The 24,693-nt window shown below is 41.7% G+C and overlaps 1 protein-coding gene across 1 annotated transcript; it reads right to left on the reverse strand.

Moving 5' to 3' along the window:
- Positions 1-1,058: 1,058 nt before the first annotated feature.
- als2b (alsin Rho guanine nucleotide exchange factor ALS2 b) lies at positions 1,059-24,375 on the reverse strand. Its single transcript, XM_084713988.1, has 34 exons — positions 24,200-24,375; positions 22,934-23,026; positions 21,645-21,790; positions 20,572-21,554; positions 19,803-20,175; positions 17,241-17,415; positions 16,611-16,707; positions 16,353-16,430; positions 16,011-16,247; positions 15,733-15,904; positions 14,881-15,070; positions 14,722-14,787; positions 14,437-14,599; positions 13,381-13,512; positions 13,130-13,258; positions 9,950-10,020; positions 9,738-9,804; positions 9,338-9,540; positions 9,170-9,235; positions 8,338-8,436; positions 7,902-8,066; positions 7,618-7,729; positions 7,337-7,414; positions 6,739-6,872; positions 6,460-6,624; positions 6,230-6,347; positions 5,769-5,926; positions 5,551-5,664; positions 5,283-5,459; positions 5,130-5,187; positions 4,563-4,624; positions 4,147-4,296; positions 3,902-3,998; positions 1,059-3,435 (listed from the first exon to the last, which is right to left on the reverse strand). The coding sequence occupies exons 2-34, from the start codon at positions 22,951-22,953 to the stop codon at positions 3,397-3,399; spliced, it is 5,094 nt and encodes a 1,697-aa protein (XP_084570114.1). The 5' UTR covers positions 22,954-23,026; positions 24,200-24,375; the 3' UTR covers positions 1,059-3,396.
- Positions 24,376-24,693: the final 318 nt, after the last annotated feature.

Below are 24,693 nucleotides of genomic sequence, written 5' to 3' on the forward strand. Positions count from 1 at the left end.
ACAATTACTTAATTCGTCTATGGAGTTTGGTTGGTGTGAAGCAAGTAATATTTGGATCGTATAATGTCAGTTTTGCATCAGAAAAGCTTGTCTGACGAGAAAATAAATCAGTGGAAATATTGTAAATATAGTGTACACTTACACTGACGTTCAGTTTGTTAAATGGCTTGTTGTTGACCCTGTTAACAACCGTTTATTGTTTAGCTGATGGCTAATACACTGACTATCAATTACTACCTCATACAACCCTGCTTCTAATAATCCGAACTATCCCTTTAAGGTCACAAAAGTAAGAGTGACGCCCAATTATATGCATTTGTTCCAGTTATATCAATTTGAATTCATTTGCAAAACCATTATCACTGCATTTGAAGTTATTGTGAAAAATATCCAACCAAACATTTATCCTTTAACCTGACATCAGTTTACCTTTAATATACAAAGCATGCTGTAGTACAGCAGCTTAAATCTTAGATCTAAACTTCAACCAGTTGACATTTTCTGGTGATACATTTTCAAAATCCTGCAGCTTCACCAAAACTGACTCCCTCTAAAAAGAGGCCTCTGATCCACTGGCTTTTCTATTGTTAAACCGTCTGAGAAAACAAAAGCCATGATATTTGTATTTTTTTATTTTTTTTTCAAAAAGGCTCGGCCATCCTCTGAATCCTCTCTTAAGCCCTTTTATAAACTGGCATGACGTGTGATGCAAATCTCAAATAAGCAACAATGTCTGACAGTTTGTGCTGTGAATGGTTTAAAAAACAGAACAGTTAGTATTAACAGATGGCGCCGAGAATCAGCTTTGAACATCACGTCTATGAAAAAAAAAAAAAAAAAGAACAGCGTTTGCATTAAGGTGACTGCCTGGCTCTCCGCTGAAACACCACCTGTAGCAGGAAGATTTGAAAAATTAAGCATAATTTTACCTTTTTACAGATGAACAGCTTTTAAGACCTTCATATTGGTGGTTAGTTTAATGAAGAATGTGCTGAATTCTCTCCCTGTCTGCAATGAATACTGTTATCCACAACCATACAATGAATACAAACTCGTTGAATGTCAGTGGGAATAAAGGTGATCTCTGGAGAGGAACCTGCAGTTTTAATTCCACAACTCGGTCCTCACTGTTGAAAAAAGAAAGATCTATACTGGTGAGTGCAGCTGAAAATACGGCAAACCACAACATGAGGACTTCTGGAGGGAAACATGTTGCCATGTAAAGGGGAAAAAAAAAGTAATTTCCAAACGTTTTCAGGAAAAACAGCCCCGTTTTTATCGTTCTGAGAATGCATTTTTTCAGGAAATTGTGTATTTCACTTGACAAAGAAGGAGATTCAAAAAGTAAAATCAGTTTTTTGTATGTTTGTGACTGCAGGGGACAATGGGGAGCTGTGAAACAGGCTGCAGTGTAATCCTTATGAGCAACATCAAACTGTCAAAGTGCGTACTATAAAAGTGCTCGGTTTTGCCGCTGACAGGCGCTATGATTTAACTTTGTCGTAGTCTCTGTTCAAGTTGGGAAACTAATGTTACTTTAAGAGTCTGAGTGTGCATCTCGAAAACATGTGCTTCTTTAAAGTGTTCAGCCTCAGAAACAAATCACGGTGATGAGCTGACTCATAGAAAACTAGTGAGGTTTGTAGTTCTGGATTTCACTCTTCAACCAGCAACACTACTTCTTAAAGGGATAGTTTGCATTATTTAATGTGGGGTTGCGTGAGGTAGTTATCGATTGTTAGTGTATTACCTTCAGCAGATGGGAGTAGACGTGCCCCAAGTTTGGAGAAGCACCAGGAGTATTGCTGTGGACAGGGTCAGTAACAAAATGGATTTTATCTGATTAAAAAAGCTCCATCTAGAAAAATCAATATCAGTGAATATATATGCTTAATTTACAATATTTTCACTGGTTTACCGTGCCCTTTAGACAACCTTTTCAGATGGCAAACCACCTTTATACAAGCCAAAAATCACTCTCTCTGAAACAACCAAATTCCATGGGTGAAAATAGTAATTTTAAGTTACAGGAAACGGGAGTTGTTGGTCTACTGCTATGTCAACCAGTTAATTAGTTTGTTTTATTGTGTGACATCAGTGTTTTAAAAGCTTAGTTAAGATTCATCAAATTCACACAATATCAGCAGCAGGCAGCAGTAGACCAACGACTCCTGTGATCTGCAAGCTAAAATGACTGATTTCGTCTATGGAGTTTGGTTGATTTGGAGAGAGCCATATTTGGTTGGTAAGATGCCGGTTTCCCATCGACAAAGGCTGTTAGCTGCTGTCTTCTGCTTCTCAAGACTGGGGATGTTCTGACCGCCATCTACTGTTGGTAATACACCGACTATGGATAAGTACCATAACTAGAACTATCCCTTAAAAAGTGAATGCAGGAGAAGCTGGTTTGCGGCCAAACATGATGTTAGAGTCGGCTAATTTTGCCACTAATTAGAGAATATTAGTATCATTCATCAAGTCAGTCTACATTTACATTTGCATAAATAGAGTATCAAATGTTGTTGTGTAAACTAGCCCCTATGGTTCCTGTAGAAAAGCTCAGGGAAGTGACTGTGAACCGCTCTGGAAGTAAACCAAATGTGCATTTGCCAAACCAGCCAGCTAGTCTTCATCCTTGAAGTCTTTTCGCTTGTAAAACCAGAAAACACTGTTTGAAAACACCTGACAAAGTTAGTTTTAGGTCAAAGAAACCAGCTGTCTCACATAGTAAAGACACTAAATAAAAAGTCTGTCAGTTTCATAAAGCAACATGCTGTCAGGAGATTGTGTCAGTTTCTTCATGTAGGTGTCAGGGTGAATAACGAGAAGCGAAACGATCCAAAGGCTGAAAAGGAACGTCTGGACCGGTGATGGATCGTCTCGCTCTGCCGGAAAGTTGTTTATCATGCTGAAAAAAATATTCTTCTGAAGGAGGAAAATCTCACAGTATGCTGTATATGAGTGGAGAAACTAGAGAACAAATCCCTCCCATTGGCACTAAGAAAACACTAGTATGAAGCTTGAATTTCCTCCCATGTGACAGCGACACCTCCATCATCTGTAGTTTTATACTGGACGGTATGAGGTGGCGTGTCTCTGGCAGTACAACACCGACTATATTCACATGTGTACCTTCATGATCCGTGGATACGAGGCTGGCAGAGGTCACAAAGGGCAAAGAGTGTGTGTGTCAGAGAGGGGGAGGTGGTCCCCTCTCCATAGGAGCAGCAGATGGAGCTGTCTTCAACCTGTTCATATGATTGATCCTCTGCTTCTCATTGGCTGCTGCACACATCACCCTGAAGCCTTGTTGATCCCGGCCCTGTGATTGGCTGTGATGGTAGGGCGGAGCGACAGCAGCATGCAGATCACTGAGGAAGCAACGCCACGCTCATCTTAAGTGATCTTCTCATGCTGGATCTGGTAGTAACAAGCCTGGAAGTGGAGAAAACATTATCTTAAATCTTTGGCATTCATGTGAAAGCACATTTCTGACAGTGAAATAAAGAAGTAAGTCATAATGTTTAGATAAAAAGTCATAATTATGATACATTAAGTCAGAAATATGAGAAAATGACACACTTATGAGATAGGAGTAGAAACTATGAGATCAAAAACTATGAGGTAGGGGTCAAAATTATGAGATAAAAGAAGAAATTATGAGTCACAATATCATAATTATGACATAAAAAGTTGAGATTATGAGACAAGGGTCAAAAGTATGAGCTAAAAAGTCTAAACTGAGACAAATGGTCAATATTATTAGATATAAAGTCCAAGTTATGAAATAAGATGTTATAATTATGATATACAAAGTAATATTTATGGGATAAAAGCCCAAATTATGAGATTCATTTCAAGAGCAATTTCTCCAGGATGTCTTGGTTGTATTTCTTGTTACCTTGAGTGTGGTGAACATGATGCCGTGCTCTCCATGCTGAACGCAGGGGTCCATCAGGTCTTCGATCAGGCTGACCTCTGACCCCAAATTCCTGATTCTGAGAACAAAAAAAACAACAACTTTTAAGTATATTCAATTTTAGGGCTGCAACTGACGATAAACAAAAGGTATTAAGTTTATTTTTCAATCAGAACATATGTGTAAATGTGTGTATTAAGTGTGAGTGGCTTTGTTATGTGGCTGACCTTGCACGCAGCACTACGTAGAGGAAGACGGGGAAAAGGTCGTCCATCGACCACAAGAAGTCCTGCTTGAGCAGCGACTGAACCGCCTGGGTGATCTCCTCGAAGGTGAGCTGGATCACCTGCAGTTTGTCTGATGGTGTGAATGTTGTGCTGCAAAGAGAAAAGAAAACACGATTAAGAATCAGAATAATTCTCTCAAGTATTTTTCTTATTCTACCTTGTCCTATTTCTCTTTTATTTTGACTTTAATTTCTTATTCATACAATTTCTGCATGTGCAGAAATAAAGAAGATACAGCTGTATTTATTAAATAATAAAAATAAAGCTGCACCTTGAAACTTTCATGCAAACAAAGGGTCTGTTTCTATGTTAGTGCAAATACATTTTGGCCATTTATTTATGATGTTGATGTGTACCTGATCTGTTGTAGTGTTTCCACTGCAGAGGCGAAGCAGGCGTCCTTGGTGCTGGAGAGGACCTTGAGGAGACACAACAGCCAGACAAACACCATTTACACCTTTCTACTCATCAAAAATTATAAATATAAACAGAATTCAACGGAGATGTGTTGGGCTCAGTCAAACTCTGTAAAAACCACATTTGGCCTGCAGTTCTGGATAAAATGTTAGAATGAGGGCTGCAGGATATAATAATAAAATATTGCAATTATTTTGAAATATATTGCGATTGTGAGTCATGATTAATGGGAATGATAATTTTAACTGGAAGAAAACAATTAAAATCATAATGATGTGACATTTCTGCACTTGTAGTAGTTTGAAAATGTTGTATATATTAAAATGGACACACCATTAAGGAGACTGTAGCAAGTAGTTGCCACTGTGATAACTTAAATACTTAAAATATAATAAACTACTGCCCAGTGTTTTAGTGTCTTTTTAGGTCTTCAGATTCATGGACCCACCTCCATGCTGGACACTTGCTCACTCAAAAGCATGACTGAGTGAATAAGTCAACCATACCTGCTGCTTCTCCCCCGGTGCAGACCTGGGGACGGGAATGGAAACAGGCCAAAACTTTCTGAGGGGAAAAAAAGGGAGAATTTCATTGCAAAATACTGAAATGAAGAGTCTTTTCTGCAGTGGCCGGCGTGTGTGTGTGTGTGTATGACTTACTGCTGAACGCCCAGGAAGGCGAGCAAAGCCAGGTCGGGCTGCTTGTTGAGGCGGAGGACACACTCCCAGTAGACGTCGTCCTCTCTCTCCTTGTCCAGAGCGTAGAGGGTGAAGAGTGGCGGGTAGAGACGAGGCAGCAGGACGGGGAGCAGCAGAGCAGAGCTGCTCACCACACGCCTGAGGAGACACGCAGGGAGAGAACAAAGTGAACAAACTGACCTCCTGAGGAGCAGCTAAACTTCAAGGGGACACTGCTCCCCGTCTTTACCCAGGTTTTGGTGACTCCGGCGGGGCATCAGTCGAGTCTGGCTCCTTCTTGTCCTGGTTGGTGGTCGGCTCTGGAATTAGACCACCCTCTTCTGGCAGGTCTGGGAATAGAAACCTACAAAGCATTCGAGAGCACACAAACCAAAACTAATGATCAGTCCTGTCGTCTATATCCATGTTGTAGATCCATTTGAAACGAAGCTGAGGCCAGACGCTCACCTGACGATCTGGTAGATGCGGTTGAGGTAAGATTTGATCTCGTTGACAGCCTGAGGCAGCAGCCGACGATTCGCTCCAACGCCCACGTATGTCATCCGGTAGACTGCCACCAGGGTTTCCACCAGCCGGCCCAGCGGGTGGAGGGGGGTGTCACACGCCTGGAAGAAGTCAAGAAAAATTATGAGGAAATTCTTTTTACTAGACAAAATAATTCTGGTTCAGATGAGGATAATTCCAGAACTACTTTGAGTTCCTTCTATATGTATGTATGCTTGTTGGTTTGTTTGTCTGTTGTTTTGCTGTTGTATTGTATACTGTATTCTGTTTGTATGGTGGTTTATAAAGTTTTGCTACGGTTCACTAGAGTCCAGGAAGGAAGCGACCTTAGAGATGATTGCAGGTAAATTTATACAGACCTCAGTCAATGTGTTTTTGCAAGTGAGGACCGGTTGTGGAGTTACCTTGATGAGGTAGAGGCGGATGGTGTGATATCTCTCCAAGGTGATTGGCCCAGTGTGCTGCGGGATGACTTCCAGACTCTCCAGGGTTCTGCTGTGACTTCGAGACAACATCTCTGGACTGGGCCACAAAACACAAACAGTAAAAAACATCAAAGTTAAAGCCATAACTTGTTTATTCCTGTAGTTAGACGACTTCTACTTGCTGACAGGAAGACTCCAAAGATGTTTACCTGTCCTGGATGTGTCGTCGACTGGTGGTGAGAGCCACAGCGATGTTCTCCCACGCCTTCCAGGTCTCTCCTTGGCCCGGCGCCTCGCAGCCCAGCTGAGTCCAGCACTCCTCGAACACCGCCTGCCACTTGTCCTCCGGACACACACACAGACGGCCCAGCTTCCTGCCACATCACACACACAGCACAGAAAATATAGCAAGATAGGTAAACAACGTACAATAAAAAAGTCGAAGTTATGCTCCTTTTCTGTGTATTTCAGACAATCTGTGAGCTTACACAGCGCGGGGTTTGTCCTTGTCGGTGTCGAACAGGTGTGGTTTGAAGTAGGACCCCGCCACTTTGAGGCCAGAGCCCCATTCGCCATTAAAAGAGCCCTCCAGGTAGTCGCCGTTTGCCATGGTGAGCACGCCCTGTGGGAGAGCCAAAAACACATAAGACATGAGACACTTTAATTCTCATTTTAGACATACAATTAAATGATATTTGGTCGACACATGAGAACAGATCAGATGGAGTATTTTCTTAATTCAGCACTGTTTTACTTCATGTCTTACCTGTTTTATTATCAGTTTTTATTCTATAATACTGTGGGGTATTTTATTCTGCATTATTTTTATATTATTTCTAGTTGTTGCCTCATTGTAGTCCTGAAAAGTTTTAATCCTGCTCCAACCATGTAGAGCACTTAAACAAATTTCTATTTAAATAAAGTTCATTCTTATTATAGCTCTGATTTGAAAATAATTACATCAATCGATCAGTCTAAACAATTTGACACACAAGAAATATAAATGTGATACCACTATAGAGAGTGGTATCACATTTATATTGCCTTAAAGTTTAGTTTTGAGTCAAAGATGTGCTCATTAGTCACCTTTCCATTGAGGGTCCAGTCGTCAGAGAATTCCCCCTCGTACGTGGTGTCGTCCTCTGACAGGAGGATCCCCGTGCCCTAAAAAAAAAAAAGACAGAAAATATCTTCCTTCAGTTCATTATTGTATTTTAATTTTCCCATTTCTTCTCTGAGCTTTTCTAATGCAGTATAGACAACATCAATTAGCTTCTATGCAAACAGCAGGTACGACAGGAAAGTCTTGTAGATTCAATGAGCCAAATATGTAAAATGAGACTAAAATCAAAGACAGACGTGCTCACCGTCATCTTATTATCTTTGAAGGCTCCTTCATAGTAGAGGCCAAACTGAGTGACGACAACCCCGGTGCCCTGCCGCTGGTGGTCCTGCCACATGCCCATGTACTTCTCCCCTCTGAAGAGAAAACAGACAAGCAGCAAAATAAAACACACAAAGGATTTTAGTTCTTTGTGCATGAGAAATTTAATACAATTTCTTGCTCTGCTGTCTTTAACCTCGAGTGTGCTGCAGCCCTTCTGTTAATGCGACCACACTGAAACATGTCTGACACTGACAGCGAGCGTACTTTGTGATATCATCGAAGACGCCGTAGCCGGTCTTCTTGTCCTGCAGCCACTGGCCGATGAAGACGCTGGGCGAGGAGGTGTTGAGCTTCCCGGTGCGCAGCATGCCATGGCCGTTTCGCATGCTGTCCTGGAAGGATCCATCGTAAACTTCACCGCTGGCATACCTGCACACAGACGGAGGAGGGTTCTTCTCTTCTTACAAGTACTCAATCAGCAGTTTTGTCTTTTCTCTTCCTCTAAACTAAATCCTCTGTCTTTCACGCTAATTTGTGAACAAACTCTTAAGTATTTTCCAACTTTTGCTGTTACTGTAGAAGAAAGTGGGCTTGAAATAATTAGATAGAAGACTTCTAATAACCTGCAACCTTTGACAATCACTGGATCCTGGAACACAAACAATAAGGTTCCTAACTTACTATTTTCACACACACTCACCTGTATGTCCCCAGGCCGTGCATCTTGCCATCTTTCCAGTAACCTTGGTAGTGATCGTTCTTGTTGAGTGTCTTATTGGGAGCAAGAAATTCACCGAAGCTACAAAAACACATAAACACACGAGAACAATGAAGAAACAGCAGCTTAAAAGTTAGCAAAAAATTACATTTCTGTAAAGGTTCTCGGTCATCCAGGTCTTGGTATTCATAGAAAGGCTTGTTGTAGGCAACTGGACTTGGTAAAGTTCTAGAAGACGTTTTTGCCTCTCATCCAAGAGGCATCTTCAGTTCTGAGTTCTGACAACTGAACTGACAAAGACTCTTGGATGAGAGGCCAAAACGTCTTCTAGAACTTTATTAAGTTCAGTTGCCTACGACAAGCCTTTCTACAAAAAAAATCATATTGTTCTCTAGCTAGCTAAAAAGTTAACAATACTTTATATTGATTGCTAAATAACTAAAAAGTGAACAAAATGTCACATTGTTCACATTTTAACTTGAGTGAAAGTAAGAAGAGCATCATAAGCCTGTCTCTTCACTTTCTTTAAGGAACTTCATTATTTTATTTACTACATCTCAAAAAGGCAAGTTAAACCTCCACAAGTCTAAGTTTAAAGGTTCGGTGCAACAGAACGAAACTAAATATAATCTTGAGTAAAAACTAAACTAAGGTTTAAATGTAATCTTTCTTAATTTTAAGCTGTTTAAACGTTTGTTAAAACATAATTTAAAGTTAAACCATGATTTAATCAGGTTGCAAACTGAATCCTTGTTGGTGCAACCAAGCCATAAGGCTCATGTGGACTGAATGATGTGAACATGATGTGACTCACCCATCTTCTAGTCCGTTCTTAAACGTCCCGGTGTATATTCTCCCATCAGGCCACTTTAACACTCCCCTGAAAGACACAATCAATCCAAATCATTATTACATATCAATATCACTATTTAAAAATTAAATTATTCCATCAAAATGAAGGTAGTCAGTGTGCGTGTCCAACCTGCCGTTGGGCTTCCCGTTGAGCCAGCGTCCTTCGTATGTTGCCTCTTTCAGCCGTCCGTCCTTATAGAAAGTGTAGGAGGCCGTCCTGGAGACGGGAGGCTCCAACTTTTGCCCCGACCCTGAGCCGACTGATGCTGTGTCCTGCCCCGCCCCACTCAGGGCCTGCTCCACCGCCTGGTTGATGGAGCGAAGCCACTTGGCCTAGACACCAACCGACACATGCACATTATTAAGAAACCTGTCATAAACTCACATTTTTTATCACCAGGTATTACTAACATTTGGTTTGGTTTAATGCTAACTCATTTCATTATTGCAGAATGACTTGTAATGGACTGCCTTTCTGTTTTCGTTTTGTTCATCGTGATGCTTGGTAGTTTTAACATTAAAGGACCTACCTTCTCCATAGGAGAGGCCGCCAGCAGGGTGAATGTCTCCTCTGGTGTGATCACCTTCAACCCAAATCTGAACACAAACACACAAACATCATTTTACACCAGAAATAACTAGTGGCTCACAATATAAAAAACACATATAGTCAGAAGTTATTTGTTTTAGAAATTAATTTTCAGTATTATTACAGCGATAGCCTGGGATTAAGGAGACTTACATGCCAGTGTTCTCCTCTGGGATCGGTTCCACCCAAAGCGTAGCGAGAGGGAACACATGATGGGTGGAGAACTGGAGGTGAGGAGAGGAACAAGCATGGAGGATGGGAAAGATAGTAGGAGGGTGAGGAAAGAGAAGAAAAGAAAGGAGGGAAAAGTGAGTGTTTATAACAGGGGAAGAAAGAGGAAACATCATTAATCTTATGAAACATATCTGACCATAATGACAGACAAGTTACACAAGTTCAATTACTATGAAGAAGCCCATAAGGTGTGTATGAGCTTTAAAGGTGAGTTACAGCCTTCACTATAAGCAAGACGCTCATGATTAACAAGAAAATTCTTAGCAGTATAACAATCTACAAGCAAGGCACAGGCAGTAAGAGGGAAATAGAAAGGAAAGGAAACAGGAAGAAAAAAACTAATGGCAAGCCTTTAATTTCAACAGTGACTGCTCACTCACATGGAGAGGGCAGTGTTATACATGTGCCTTTTCTGACAGCTTCCTGCCCCAGTTTAGCTCATTTATTGTTTCCATTTCAGACAATCTCCAATAATTTCAGTCCTATTTATCTGGTGGCAGGCAACTAAAAAGGAAGTTAACAATAAGGTAAAGAGATAAAGGAAGTAAAGAGGAAGTATGAAAGAAAGTAGGCAAGTAAAGAGAGGGTATGTAAGAAAAGAAAGGGAGCAAAGATGAAGTATAAAAGAAAGGAAAAAGGGAAAGAGGAAGTACGTAATAAAAAACTAAGAAAGAGGAAGGAAGAAAAAAGGAAGTTATGAGGAAGGAAGAAACACAGGAAGTCAAGAAGAAATATGTAAGAAAAGAAAGGGAGTAAAGAGGGCGTATGTAAGAAAGACTAAGTCAAGAGGAAGTAAGAAAAAAGGAAGTCAGGAGGAAGTAAGAAAAAAAGGAAGTCAAGAGGAAGTAAGAAAAAACGAAGTCAAGAAGAAGTATGTAAGAAAAGAAAGGTAGGAAAAAGGAAGTATGTAAAAAAACAAAAACAAAGAAAAGCCAAAGTTAAGAGGAAGAGGAATTATGTCAGAAAAGAAAGCAAGAAAAGAGGAAGTATTTAAAAAAACAAGGAAAAAGGAAGTCAAGAGGAAGTATGTAAGAAAAAAAGGAAGCCTTAGTTTACTTAGTAATGTTACTCATATTAACTAAAGAGGAAGGAAGTAAACAGGAAGTAAAAAGTAAGTACAAAAGGAAGATTTAGCCAAGATCTGATTTAGTCATGCAAGACAACATGTTTCACATGTTTAAAAGAGGAGGTTAAGAACTAAGCATGCATGCTCTCAGCAACAGCCTGCTTCTCATTCATACAACATAAGAAGGAAAAGGAAGTACAGAAGGAACAGGATGTACAGAAGGAAGTAATGAAGCAAAAAGGAAGTAAAAAGGCCAGTAAAAAGGAAGAGAAAGTAAAGAGGGTAGTGAAACTTAATAAAAGAAAGTTGTTTCTTTCAAACAATGACAGAAGGTCACATAGTCAGGAAAGAGCAAGACTGAAATATGCAGAACATTGACAGAAATTCACATAGGCAGAAAAAACTGAGAAAAAGGAGACACACAGGGAGAGATGGAAGGAAATTGCAGAAACTGTTGGTGAATTGAAAAAGGATAGAATGGATACGTTAGCTAAAGAGAATTTTTTTGAAAGATTAATTACATTTTGCCTTCAAGAGTTCATTCTATCCTTTCCAATCTTATGTCAGTCATTAAATTACTTGTGAACCAACAGTAAAAACCAAGGCTTCAACAGGAAAGACACACTCCAAGAACGTGGTACTAAAAATTCAGAAGTTGCTTTGAGTTTTTCATTTTGAGCTGGATTGATTTTAACAGCTACAATGTGAAGAAGAAGAACAGTCATGTATTAAAAAAACCCATTGAGCCTTGGTTGTAGTCAGTTCATCCTTCCATGCAGTCTCCCTCAGCAGGCAGAGGGTGAAGGTGGGGATAGGGCTGGGTATCACTGGATAAGTAGTAATGCACCTACACTCATTTTTTTTTTTTTTAGAGAATCTTTTGCTGAGCTGCAGCAAACACATATGTCCCAGTAGTTGTGTGTAGGTTTGTTGCCAGGCCAAAACACTGGCAATAAATCTACACAACCTACAGAGCAAGACAGGGGAGAACCAATAAGATTTGGCTGCTTAACCTTAAAATGCTGAAGCCTCATATTAGCTTTGGTTGAAAAGCAGTTTTGCACTGTTTCCTCTTTCTTAGAGTTTAGTCATGCTGAGAAGGTAATATTTCATGGCCAGAATAAAAAGAAAGATTAATTACAGCAATGGATAAATTTTTGGCGTGTGTGCAGAAACATGAAACTGTTTCTGTACTTAGAAAAAAGTACAGAAAGAAAAGACATAAAGGAAGGAAGTGTACAAGTACAAAAGAGAACCAAAAAAGGAAGCAAAAATTAACAAAGCAAGTAAGTAAAAAAGAAAGGAAATACAGAAGGAAGTAAGTAAAAGGGCAGCAAAGAAAGACAGAAAAGGGAAGCAAAAGGGTACTGCAGAAAGAAAGGAATTAAAGAAAGAAAGGAAAGAAGGAAGGATCTTATCTATATTGCCGAACACTAGTTGCTGCGGGGTAAAAATCATGTCTCTCTACGTGTTGCAAATACATATATATATTGCAAAAGGACTCCTGCACAAAGTCTAACTTGCAATATATAATTTATTTGCACCATTTCGGTACTTGGCCTTCATCAGGAAAAAAAAATGATACAAGATATATAAAATTTGTATTAGCACTGGTGCATCACCAGTACAACTTCATTGTTATTCTGGTGCCCCACTAAAGCCCACCTATGACTTCACCTGTTTTGTAGCAGTGTGTGTTTGTGTTGGAGTGTGTATGTTCTGCAAATCAGCACATGCAGGTCTAAATCCTATGACACAGAGCCCTAAGCCCTTCACGCACACGCACACACACACATACAGAAGAAAAGGAGGAGTGGGACAGGGAGGTACGGGTCGCTGTGCTGACATTTGCTTCTGGCTGCATACTTACAAGATTTTTATAAGGCGCCACGCCCTGATAGCACGGAGGCAAGCACATACAAACGCTTGAAACACACCAAGTGTCATTGTCTGAAACATGGACGGCTTCATAAAAGTCAAAGAGTTGAAAGACGAGATTGGAAAAGTGCGAAAAGTGTGTGTGTGGAGCTGACCTGTGCGTGCACCAGAGCGTCGTTGAAAAGGATGAACCAGTTGACGGAGAACCTCCCGGCGTTCTGCAGGGTCAGAGCTTTGTTGCTGCTCTCGCAGATGAGCCGGCGGTGAGGCTTCCTCAGCGAGTCCTGGCGACAAACAATGACACCATTCAGCTCACGCGTAACATCATGTGACACCTTGAGGAAGACCATATGAAGGATACGCTCAGCGGTAATGAGAAGGAACGCACACCAGTCAGCGGGTTTACCGTCATTTTGCCGGGGAAGCTCTTCCAGAAGTGAAAGGTGTATTCAGCGTCCTTCCTTTTCCTCTTCAGCTGCAGGACCAACGCTTCAAACCTGGAGCAGCTGTCCTGAAGCTTCTGGTAGTCATTCGAGCACTTGACAACACACACATAGACACATTTACTATGAAATATGCATTGTGATTCTCTGAAGAGAGTCAGATTCTGTTGATTCTTGATTTGGAAAATTTGAGAAAATGCAGAAGGAAGGAAGAAAGTAAGAAAAGTAAACAACGAAAAAGTAAAAAGAAAAAGAAAGACAAAAAGAAAGGAAATCAAGAAAATTAAAAACATAAAAAGGAAAAGGGGAAGCAAAGACAGATAAGAAGAAAACTACAAAAGGATATAAAAAGGTAAAAATAAGGATGTATAAATAAAGATATCAAAAAGAAAGAAAGAAAGAAAGAAAATCAATAAAAAAGCAAAGGAATGCAGTAGGAAGGAAGAAAGTAAAAGGGAAGAAAAGAAAGAAAAGAAGAAAAGACAGAAAGGAAATAAGTTCAGACATATGGAAGAAAACTAAAAAAAGGATGTAAAACAGGAAATAAAGAAAGAAAGGCAGGAAATTAAAAAAACAAGAAAATGCAGAAGCAACAAAGGAAGAAAAAATACACACTGATTTCCTAAATGGTGTCAGATTCTGTTGATTTTGTCTTTAGGAAATTTTTTAGTGTTTTTAAATTCAATACTGCTATAAAAATACACTTTATTCTATCAGTCACAAATTTCCTTATAATTCCAAAAATTCGTCCATAAGATGCAACTGTAAAATCTTCCTGAAAAGATCTTACATTTGGTAGCAATTTTAGGGAAGATTGAGTCAATCAAAATCTTTCTATTAAAAATGAGGGAGCTGCTATTACTTTTTAGATGACTAGAAATGTGAAGGAAATGTCTGAAAACATTACAGATAAAATGAACCCAAAAAATAAAATATTTTGCTCTCTTTAATAATCTAGACCCCCTTAAATGCAAAGATTTTCATTGACTTGGCTGTAGTCGTATACTTGTTTCACTTACCACTTCAAAGCAGGTGGCCAGTTTGAGCAGCAGCCGGCCGTATTCGTGAAGGTGGCGAGTTGGGAGGTAGAAGAGCGTCACCAGGAGGTCGGCCATGGTGGGGTTCTCCTCGCTGCACTCTGACAGCCTCTGAAGCAGCTCGGGGCTCTTCCCAAAGAAATCTCTTCAAAGCAAAGACAAAAACAAACGGTGGTCAGCTGATCTCTTACTTCCCATCAATCATCACTGCAGTGTTATGTCACTGCAGCTCATCAAAGCTGAAACAGTGTGTTGGTGTGCGCTCACAGTGAGGGTTTGGTCAGCAAATGGAAACCTCCCATCACATGGAAGTTGCCCACGGTGCTGCAGTACCTTCGCATTAATGAAGAGACAAGATTTTACTCTTCAAACTGTTGTTTGAAATGAAATGTACAAATATTTAAATTCACGATGCTGAAGACGTACTCATTGTAAGAGTCGAGGAAGATGCCGGCATGGTCGAGGACGAGTAGGCCCTTGACGTCACGGCCGCGGCGCAGGTTGGCGGTGAGGCTGGCGGCGTGTTGCCCCGTTAGGTGACACAAGAGGCTGAATCGGCCCGCCAGAGCCTGCAGGAGCCCGAGGGCCACCTGACCGAGGGCAGAACTCAGAGACTCTGGAGGAGGACGGCACACAAACAGAAAGTGATGACAAAAACATTTTACCTGAATTAAATGGACAGTTCTCTTAAGTATTGTGATTCTTATTTATTACTGATTACTTTATTGCTAAACACATTTTTTTATATATTTAAATAATTACTTAGTCTGTTAGCTTGATGCTAACGCATAATGGGAATTCCTACAGATTCGCTAATAGATTACAGTAATTTTTATCTTAACAAACAGATCCATTTTGGTCAAGATAAAACAATATGTGCTTCACTTTCAGGCATACTGTGTTTAGAAAAATCGTAATTCATATCAAATTGGGAGCCAAGTATTGTGATAGCATCATGTCGGGTTTGGTGTCGTGGTAAATGGTGACCGTCACACCTCCAGTTTGGAGAAGCAGGAGGAGTACTGGCACCAAAGCTAAGCTACGTACTGCTGCGGACAGGGTCAGCAACAAAACAGATTTTAGCTGTCCACTGCAGTACGTTGCTTAGCATCCGTGCCAGTGCGCCTTCTGCTTCTCTAAAATGGGGATGTGTTACCATCATCTACTGTAAGTAATACACCGACTAAAATACCTCAAACAACCACACTTCAAAAAATCCCAAATATCCCTTTAAACAGTCTTGATCTCATTCTCTTTTCTCTTATGTGTCACTCTCACCCAGCTCCAGCAGAGGGCGTATTATCTGTGTCTTGATGTTGCACAGCTTGCAGTAGAACTTCCTCTCGGCCGACGCTAGCTCGTGGAGGCTGGCGATGAAGCCCATCACGTTCCTGTCCGACAGCGCCACGCAGCGCTGACCGCCCGCAAACACATTGCTCACGTAACGCAGCTGGAACGCACAGGAAACAACAGGATGAACATACACACATACTCCTGCATTTCCTCTTATTTTTTTTTTCTAACTGCAAACACACAACCAGGTGCTTTGTCCTTACGTTCATGCAGAAAGGCAGCAGTACAGGCTGCTGGGTGTAGCCTCCACCTGCTCGCAGCTCCTCCTCCTCCTCCCCTTCTTCCTGCTGACTCAGCTGCTTGGCATGACTCTCTTCCGCCGCCTCTTTCACCTGCTGTCCACTGTAATAAATGATGGGCTGGATGCAGTCTCCATCTGCCAACAGGAGGGTGTGTTTCTCTCCGGCGCTCACGTCCCAGACGCGGATCCCCTCTGACAGCTGAAGCAGCGAAAGAGAAACACGAGCGATCAGAATATGAGTTATTGAACTGAAACAAGCTCCCTGTCTTTGTGTTTATGTTTGTACAGGAGGTGGTTTCCTCACCTTTGCAAGGCGAGGGACAGTGCTGGGTGACTCCATGTGTCCGAGCTGACCACAGCTGTTACTTCCCCATGAAAACACCTGCAGACACACACAATGACTCAATGGTTCACAGAAAAAAATCAGGCATTCTCTTAATCATTTTTGTGAATGGACCTATTTTCCTGCACTTATTCCGCCAGCTTTTACTCAAGCAGAAAATTGCTCATGCAGAAAATTTGAACTATCCCTTTAAAGTGTTAAGTGTAGCGACTGACTGACCTGAGACTGAGCGGTCAGAGCGAGGGAATGATGAGCGCCGGCTGCCACGCGCACCACCTCTTTATTGTTCAGACTCTTGATGCACAGTGGCTGAAATCTGCAAACAGGACAAACATCTTCACATCAAGAACAGCCTGAAAATACATTTCATTTCATTCAGGGGTTTTTCAGACATTTATAATGGTATTAGCCACCATACAGGCCGAGATTTTTTTTGTGGAAATTATATAAAAATTACTGATTAAGTCGTAATCAGGGATTACACAATTCATAACAGCAGATATTCTTTTTAAGTGTATGTTATTGTCTTATAATTATCATGGTACAAACAAGCTACTGTTATAATATTAATGGTTCATAACTGATCAAAAAATGATTTTAATAACTGTTCAACAAGCTTCAACACATCAGGTAAATTAAATAAGTCATTTTTAATCTGTGTACAAAGATAATTTCTGCTGATTTAAAACTTTAAAAAAGTTTGGCGACGTCTTCATGCAGTGAGTCATTTGTTTTGCATCTCTTGTGCCAAATTTTTTTTCCCCGAGTGTATAATTCTTTGCCAAGTAAAGACATCCGATCCAAAAGGTCACTGCCAGTACGATGCGGTGTGAAGACACGTCCTCCTACCTGGCCTGATTGTCTCCATGTCCCAGCTGTCCGTGCTCGCATTGGCCCCAGCTCCACACCTCCGTCTGCAGGGTGGGAAACACCTCCTGGGCCTCGGGGACCGCCCCTCCCAGCGGGGTGAGGGCGACTGCTCGCATCTTCGGACGGCCGGCTTTCCTCAGCAGCCGTGGGGACACTGCGGACGCACAGACAGAAAACAGTATTCCTCCTAAATGGCCTTGGTACCTTCAATACCATAATTAACAGATATTTCATCATTTTGAATTAGTTTTGAAAACTACTGAAGCAGTGAGTGAATAAACTTCATCTGCTCTTATCTCATACTAGAAATTTTTGTATAACCCTTAATAATTTTCATCGATTTTAGTTAATGAACAGTGGAAAAGTTTTCAAGGCCAGCCAGAACCAAAGTCCTTCAACCTGAATGAATCACAGGTGCAAAGTTCAGCAGAACAAATAAATGTGTGTTATCAACACAGCAGGTGGGTCACGTCAGACACATGCCGCCATACAGCAGACAAACAACGAGAAGCAGCAGACAGAACAAACACTGATAAGGAGCCCGAGGAGAGGAATCTTTGTTGTTTGAAAGGATTTGTTTTAATCACCAAAGCCAGGCAAACAAACTAACAGATCGAGGCAGCGGTAGATCAGCAAACTCCCGTATTCTGTGTGGTAAAATGACTGATTTTGCCACTGGAGTTTGGTTAGATTAGAGAGAGCAATATTTGGCTTGCATCATGGTGGTTTCTTCATCAGAAAAGGCTGCCTGACAGAGTAGTAAAGTGGTGGAAATATGCTACATAAACCATACTGCAGCAGTACATTACTTAGCTTCCTACACCGGTCTTTCTGCAGCTTCTCCAAACTTGGGGCATGCTGACAACCATCTACTACAGGTAACACACTAGGTACCTCATACAACCCCATTTCAAAAATGTAAATCAGTATTATCCCTGAAATCACGTCTAAAACCTTCATTTTGCTCCATTAAACCTGTCAAATCCTTCCAGCGTTTTCTTGATCACCGAATAATCCTGTCAAGTTGGAGGCTAAATATCAACCAGCATTCCTCAGTGCTTTTAATCACACAAAGGCGACCATTTAGAAAGGCTGGCCTCGCTCAAAACCTACAAATGAGCGGCGCTCACATGAACAAACAAGGACGCTAATTTGCTGTTTCATTGCAGCATTGCGCACCAAAGTGAGATTTATCACAGAACCCTTCTCAAAGGCTGAAATTTTATTTTTTCCAGTCTGTCTTGAGACAAATTACTGGAATGGGAGTCACATTCTTGAGAGGATTAAAGAGCTATTTTTCTTCATGTTTAATTTTGTAAAAATAGTTTTTGTACTTGAACTGCTACATCCTCAATAAAAAGAATTTAGCAAAAATCCAATGTGTATATAATCCATTAAAAATCTTAAATGCAACAATCAAAAAGTAATGCTTGTTTATTATCAACTAGTCCTGACTGTCTTGAAAAAGAAAAGGAGAAATGCATACTTCATGCTCCAATTAGAGACTTTGACAAGAAGAAAAATAGACAAAAAAGAACAGAAACAAAGCAGGGCTTGGTGTCCACAGTAATGACACAGTACCATGCAGAACTGAAACATCTCCAGTCAAATGATACCTGAATTTGAGCCTGTTAGTAGCCAGATCTAGAGAGAAATTACTTTTGTATGTTTTTTGTTTTTTGTATTCGATGCAGCTGGCAGCTCAGCATGCCACGATGTCACCAGAAGGTGGCATTATTTCAGGAATGCTGCCATAATGATGAGTACGATGGGTATCAAAAAACAGTAAAAAATGAATGTATTGGTAATGGTATCGCTTTAAGGGTAATGATATGGTCATTTTTTAAACAATGCCCAGCCTAAAACTTTTCCAGTACTGTACAGTACGTATATACTAAAAATTATCACATTAAATCAGATGTTACTGCGCTATAAACAGCCAAAATTCTGTCTTGTGATAGAAGGGTGACAAATTAAAGGAAAACACACATAATTTCATGTTTGTAAATGTGTCTTCTGCCTCTAAGTGAATCCTAACCCGAGCCAATACCTGACTGATTTTTATTTCTTAATCTAAAAAGCAAACTGTTTATGCAGGCAACAGTTTATTATGAAAGTAATCCAGAATCAAGCCTTTTTCAAACCTTGAAAACACTACATTAAAATTCAAAGTGCCCTGGTGGCTCAGCTGGGAGAGCGTGCACCTCATGTCCCGTGGAGGTGAGTCGTCTGCGACTCCAGCCTGCAGCCCTCTGCTGTATACCATTACCTCACCCTCTCCCCCTTTCCTGTCCTCGCTTCAGCTGTCTCTAAGACATTAAAGACTTTCAAGCACCTGTATGAACCCTGAATTTTGTCCTGTTTTCCTCCTGGTATGTATTGTTGCAGCTTCCTGTGTGCAACTACATGAAGGTGACACTGAGCTGAACGCGACGTACACAGAATATAAAAAGACTCAAGCCTTTGCCGTGCTTACGAGCTGGATGAGGAAGACAAACACACAGACTGACATCGACCTGCACATGCGTAAGGTGTACTTACGCAGCAGAGCATAGGAGGAGGATAAGAGGTGAACAGCGTATCTACCCTGTGAGAGGAGTCCCGGGAGCGAGAGGCGGCGCCGCAGGCCCTCGGCCTCCTCCTCGCGGATGTCCCCCGTGCTGGAGCTCTTCTTGGCCTGCATGGAGTCCTCCAGGCGGACGCGCTCCGCCGTGTTGTCACCCACGACGCCCGTGAGGCCCATGGCCCCGCCCGGCCTCGCCGCTCCTGAGGGCAGGTAGAAGTTCATCATCCTTTTGAGGGACAAGGCCTCGTAGGTGGAGGCGACGCGTTCACCCACGGCAGAGGCGCAGGAGGCGACCAGGTTGTTGAGCGCGGAGCCGGGGGTGGAGGAGGCGAGGGCTCCTGCTGAGGGCTGGAGGAGAAACAAAACAAATCACTGAATGAAGGTTCCTATATCTTTTCCATTTCAAAAGTCACTACAGTATGAGATTAACCTTTTTATTTTCTTGTAGCTTTCACGGTGTCTTCTGATGAATGAGAGAAAATAAATCATCAAGAGACATCTTTAGCGTGGTCATTATTTCACTAGATGAATTAATGACATTAAAACTGAAAACATACCATTGCAGAGGCATAGAAAATTTCAGTGCTGGCCTTCGAAATCACATGCTAGAGTGATCCTTAATGGTTAACAAACTAATTTAGCATGAAATCAGGCAACTGGAATGACCAAGTGTCCCTGAACAGCATCTAGAATCTGGACAGTGACACCAGACATGAATGATTGAAAGACTGTTTTTGAACTCACCAGCAGAGTGTGCAGCCCGCCAGCGGTCACCTTCGCCGTCTGCTCCGCCTGCGTGTTGTCTGACAGTTTCTTCAGGTAGTCTTTGACCGCCTGCTCGTCTGGATAGGGCGAACTCTTGACCCCCGCGGCGAGGCCACCTCTGGACTGAGCCGCGGGGTCAGAGTCTGAGGCTGGCAGCGCTCCGTTCGCCAAGGTCGACTTCTCTTTCTCTGAGTCCTGATGGTGAGGGGGGTCAGAGGAGGGGTCGGCACCTTCAGCAGGCGCCGGGGACACTGAGGTGGAGGTCTGGGAGGGGAGGACGGGCTCGGACGGGGAAGTTTTGAGCCCTTGTGTGGGAGGAGGCGCCTCCAGCATGCCCTCATCCTCAGTGAGCTCCACCCCGAGGGGGCAGTAGTGACCGTCGGAGATGATGACGTGGTCCTCTTTGTCCGTCATGGTGTACAGCAGCTGGTTACACTGTCTGCATTTGTCCACAGGGGGCCGGTGGACGTCCTGAGGGCCAAGGCAGCGCACCAGAGCCAGGCTGTGTGAAGCCCCGCAGGCCACTTGTAAGACATATCTCCCCGCCAAATGCTCAACTTTTTGCGGTTTCCACACAGGAAAAACGGTGACGTTGAGGCCCATCTGGCAACCGCTGCCCCACGCCCACACCTCCCGCTGGGCCGACAGCGCCAGGGTGTGCTGCTCCCCACAGGCCAGCTCCAGCACCGGGACGGTCTGCGGGGGGCTGGTGTCGGAGTCCAGCAGGGCGACCGGAGTCGGGTTGGGGACGGAGCTGAGGCCTGACAGGCCGCATTGGCCCGAGCCGTTGTCCCCCCACATGTGTACTCCACCGTCCTCTGTCACCGCCCCGTTGTGGAAGCTCCCGGCTGCAACGGCGACCACGCGCTGCCCGCTGAGTGCGCTCTCCAAGGTGGGTTTCTCCAGCACGGGCACTTGACTCTGTTTCCATGGCAACTCCCCAAAACTGTAGACCTGCCCTCCTGAATCAGAAGAACAGCAGATTACAACAGATTGCAATTACCCTTGAAGATGCAAACCATGAAATGCAACATAACAAACATAAGTGTTACCTTCCACCAGGAGAACGCCGTGCTGTGCGCCCAGGGCGACCTGAAGGACAGGCCGGGGAAGGAACAGCCTCTCAGGGGTGACGCTGTAAGAGTAGCCCTTCCAGGTGTGGAGCAGGCCTCGCTCTCCACCACCTTCATCCCCAGGGCTGAGACAGTGATCAATCAGAAACATGATGAGAAGAGTCATCAATATCTTCTCACATCTCTACAGTTGGGCTGCATGAGTGTTACACTTTTTCTGTCACATGATTCTTAAAAACTTGACACATACACACACACAGTCTGTCCAGACACGGCTTTAAACAGACAACATGAACACAACAAAAACTTCAACTTAAAAGTCTCTTGTAAAAAAAAAAAAATCAAGTCTCTTTTCCTCTCGTACTTCAGAACACAATCATTGTGATTCACTTAAATGCTGCTGGACATAAAATAACAGAATGGCGCTGTACTATATATTGTTAGTGCTTTTGAGGTTTGTGTGGTCTGACCGCTGAGATTTTGTGATGTGGTTTGTTTGTAATTAAAAAAAAAAAAAAAAAGTCCCCAAGGAAAAGAGGGAATTTAATAGCTGCAGCTCCAAACAGATTTTCTTTTCTGATTTTGCCAAAAATGGCTCTTTTGATCGAAAAGGTTGCAGACTCTTGACATAGATGTATGAATTAAGATCATGATTTTTCATTTAACAAATTCATAAGAAACTTGACAAGTCGCATCAAAACAATCTAGATGGGTAAATAACATTAGAGGTAACAGGAAAAACATTTATTTTTGATTTTCTGGCAAACTGTCCCTTTAAAACTATGAGCGTATCCCTGACTGATATTGCAATTGTGACATGATGTCCCTGCAAACTACTTGCTCAATATCATCTTTTGTAAAGTGATTCCAGATTAAAAAGGCAGACATGTTTCCCCGAAGTCTGCTTACAATGACTGCAGGTGTTAGGAGCGTCGTGGGAACATAATGTTCTACAGACGGAACGTGGCAGAAAATTAGGAAGAACACCAGTGAAAAACAACAACCGTAAAATGAGAGATCTGGAGAGCAGACAGGTTAGAGACAGAGTAAAGCAGAAGCAGACAAACTTCCAGCGGGGCCGGTGTTTCGGTCCCCCCTCCTGTGCAGCATTACATGCCAACAAACAACAGATGTTTTGTGGGTGAAAGCAGAAGTGAGCGCAGCTCCGTCCGTAGGCGGTGTCACATGGTGATCACATCCAGACCGGCAGCCAGAAAGCAACAGTTGAGCAGAATAATCCTATTTAAGAGGACTCTGGACAGACCTACCTCTTCCTCTGGGTTTCCATCAGTGGGGTTTATTTCTCCATCAGCATGTCGGACTCTGTTGCTGTCACTACTGCTGCTGCTGCTGCTGCAGACCTACAACACAAACAAAACACACCTCTTTTAATCTCATAATTTCAACATTTTATACCATAATTATGACTTTTTATCTCGTTGTTTTAACAATGTTATCTCAAACTTTTACGTTCTATCTCATGAATATGACTTTCATCTCAAACTGTGAGATGAAACTACCTCATAATTTTAACTTTTTATCTCAGAAATTTGATTTTTCTTAACCCAAATTTTGACATCTTATCTGATAATTATGACCTGACAGGTACTGGATTTTTGAGGCCAAGTAACAAAATTTCAATATCAATATGTCAGCAAATATTCTTTGTACAGAACATAGTATACAGAATATACAACATATACGTAAGCACACAGTTTTTGCAATGATCCCTCAAAACTGGTTAACAGGTGTGACAAAGATGTGTCATGGAGGGAGGATATTTTAACAATAAACCAAAATGATATCAGGAAACACTAAACTTAAACCAGTATTTTAAATAATTATAAATAATTAAAAAAAAACACACATACACTTAAAGAGCACCATCTATGTATAGTATGAAAAAGGAACATTTGCACATAAAATGCTGCCAACAAAATTAAGAAATAAAAACAATCTGTCTTATGTAATGTTAAATGTAGAACACCATATTTGCTGATACTTATGTAAACCAATATAGCTGTAATAGGTCAATATATTGGTCGGGCTCTACTTCTCATTCCACGTTTATGACTTTTGGAGGGGATGTTTTTCTTTTACTGGCCGCTGTGGGCTTCCATACACATATTACTCTCAATGAAAACAAAGTCATGGAGGTTATCCAAAGTCTGTCAGCCTGACTGTCAGCCTGAATTTTAGGGGATAACCCAGAAAAAAATCGCTGCAACTAAAAAAAACACATGGTGAAATGAAAAATGAAAGCAGTTATGATTTCAGTGTCATGTGCTTTCAATCTTTGCTTTTAGCTCTGCTTGGCGAGCTAACAACCAAAATCTGCTGATAAAAAATGAGCACTGATAACCTGCTGACACCTCAGACAGGTGTTTCCATCTGTCTGGCTGGTAGCTAACGTGTTAACGGTAATCTTGCTAGCTAACGCTAGCTAATCAGTACAGCTTGCTAGCCAAACCGCTAGCAAAAACCACAGGTGTCTCTTCCTTATTTTCGTGGATAAGAAGCCTGTTTTTTCTTACCAGCTGGTTCTACACACCGCTCCTTGAGGTGCTCACGCAGACTGGGAGGCGAACTGTACATCCGTTAAGTTGTTTAGCAGCGAACTGCCGCTGGTTGTTGTTCATCTCCTGATGTTGACACAGAGAGGAGCCGCTACTGCCAAAGATCGTCTACGAGCGAGAGGGCTCACTCAGCAGGGAGACCGAGAGACTGCCCCTCTTCTTCCTCTTGATTTTCGGCGGTTGACATCGAGCTTATGGTGCATTACCGCCACCTTCTGCTCCGGATGTCGAACCGTTTACAATAAAATAAAATAAAATAAAATAAAATAAAATAAAATAAAATAAAATAAAATAAAATAAAATAAAATAAAATAAAATAAAATAGAAAATCCCACAAAATAAAATAAAATAAAATAAAATAGAAAATACCACAAATAAAAATAAAATAAAATAAAATAGAAAATATCACAAAATAAAATAAAATATGATTAAAAAAAAAACAATAACCCAGA

The sequence above is a fragment of the Lutjanus erythropterus genome, chromosome 24, assembly GCF_056507025.1.
Source record: "Lutjanus erythropterus isolate fLutEry1 chromosome 24, fLutEry1.hap2, whole genome shotgun sequence".
Taxonomy (NCBI): domain Eukaryota; kingdom Metazoa; phylum Chordata; class Actinopteri; order Lutjaniformes; family Lutjanidae; genus Lutjanus; species Lutjanus erythropterus.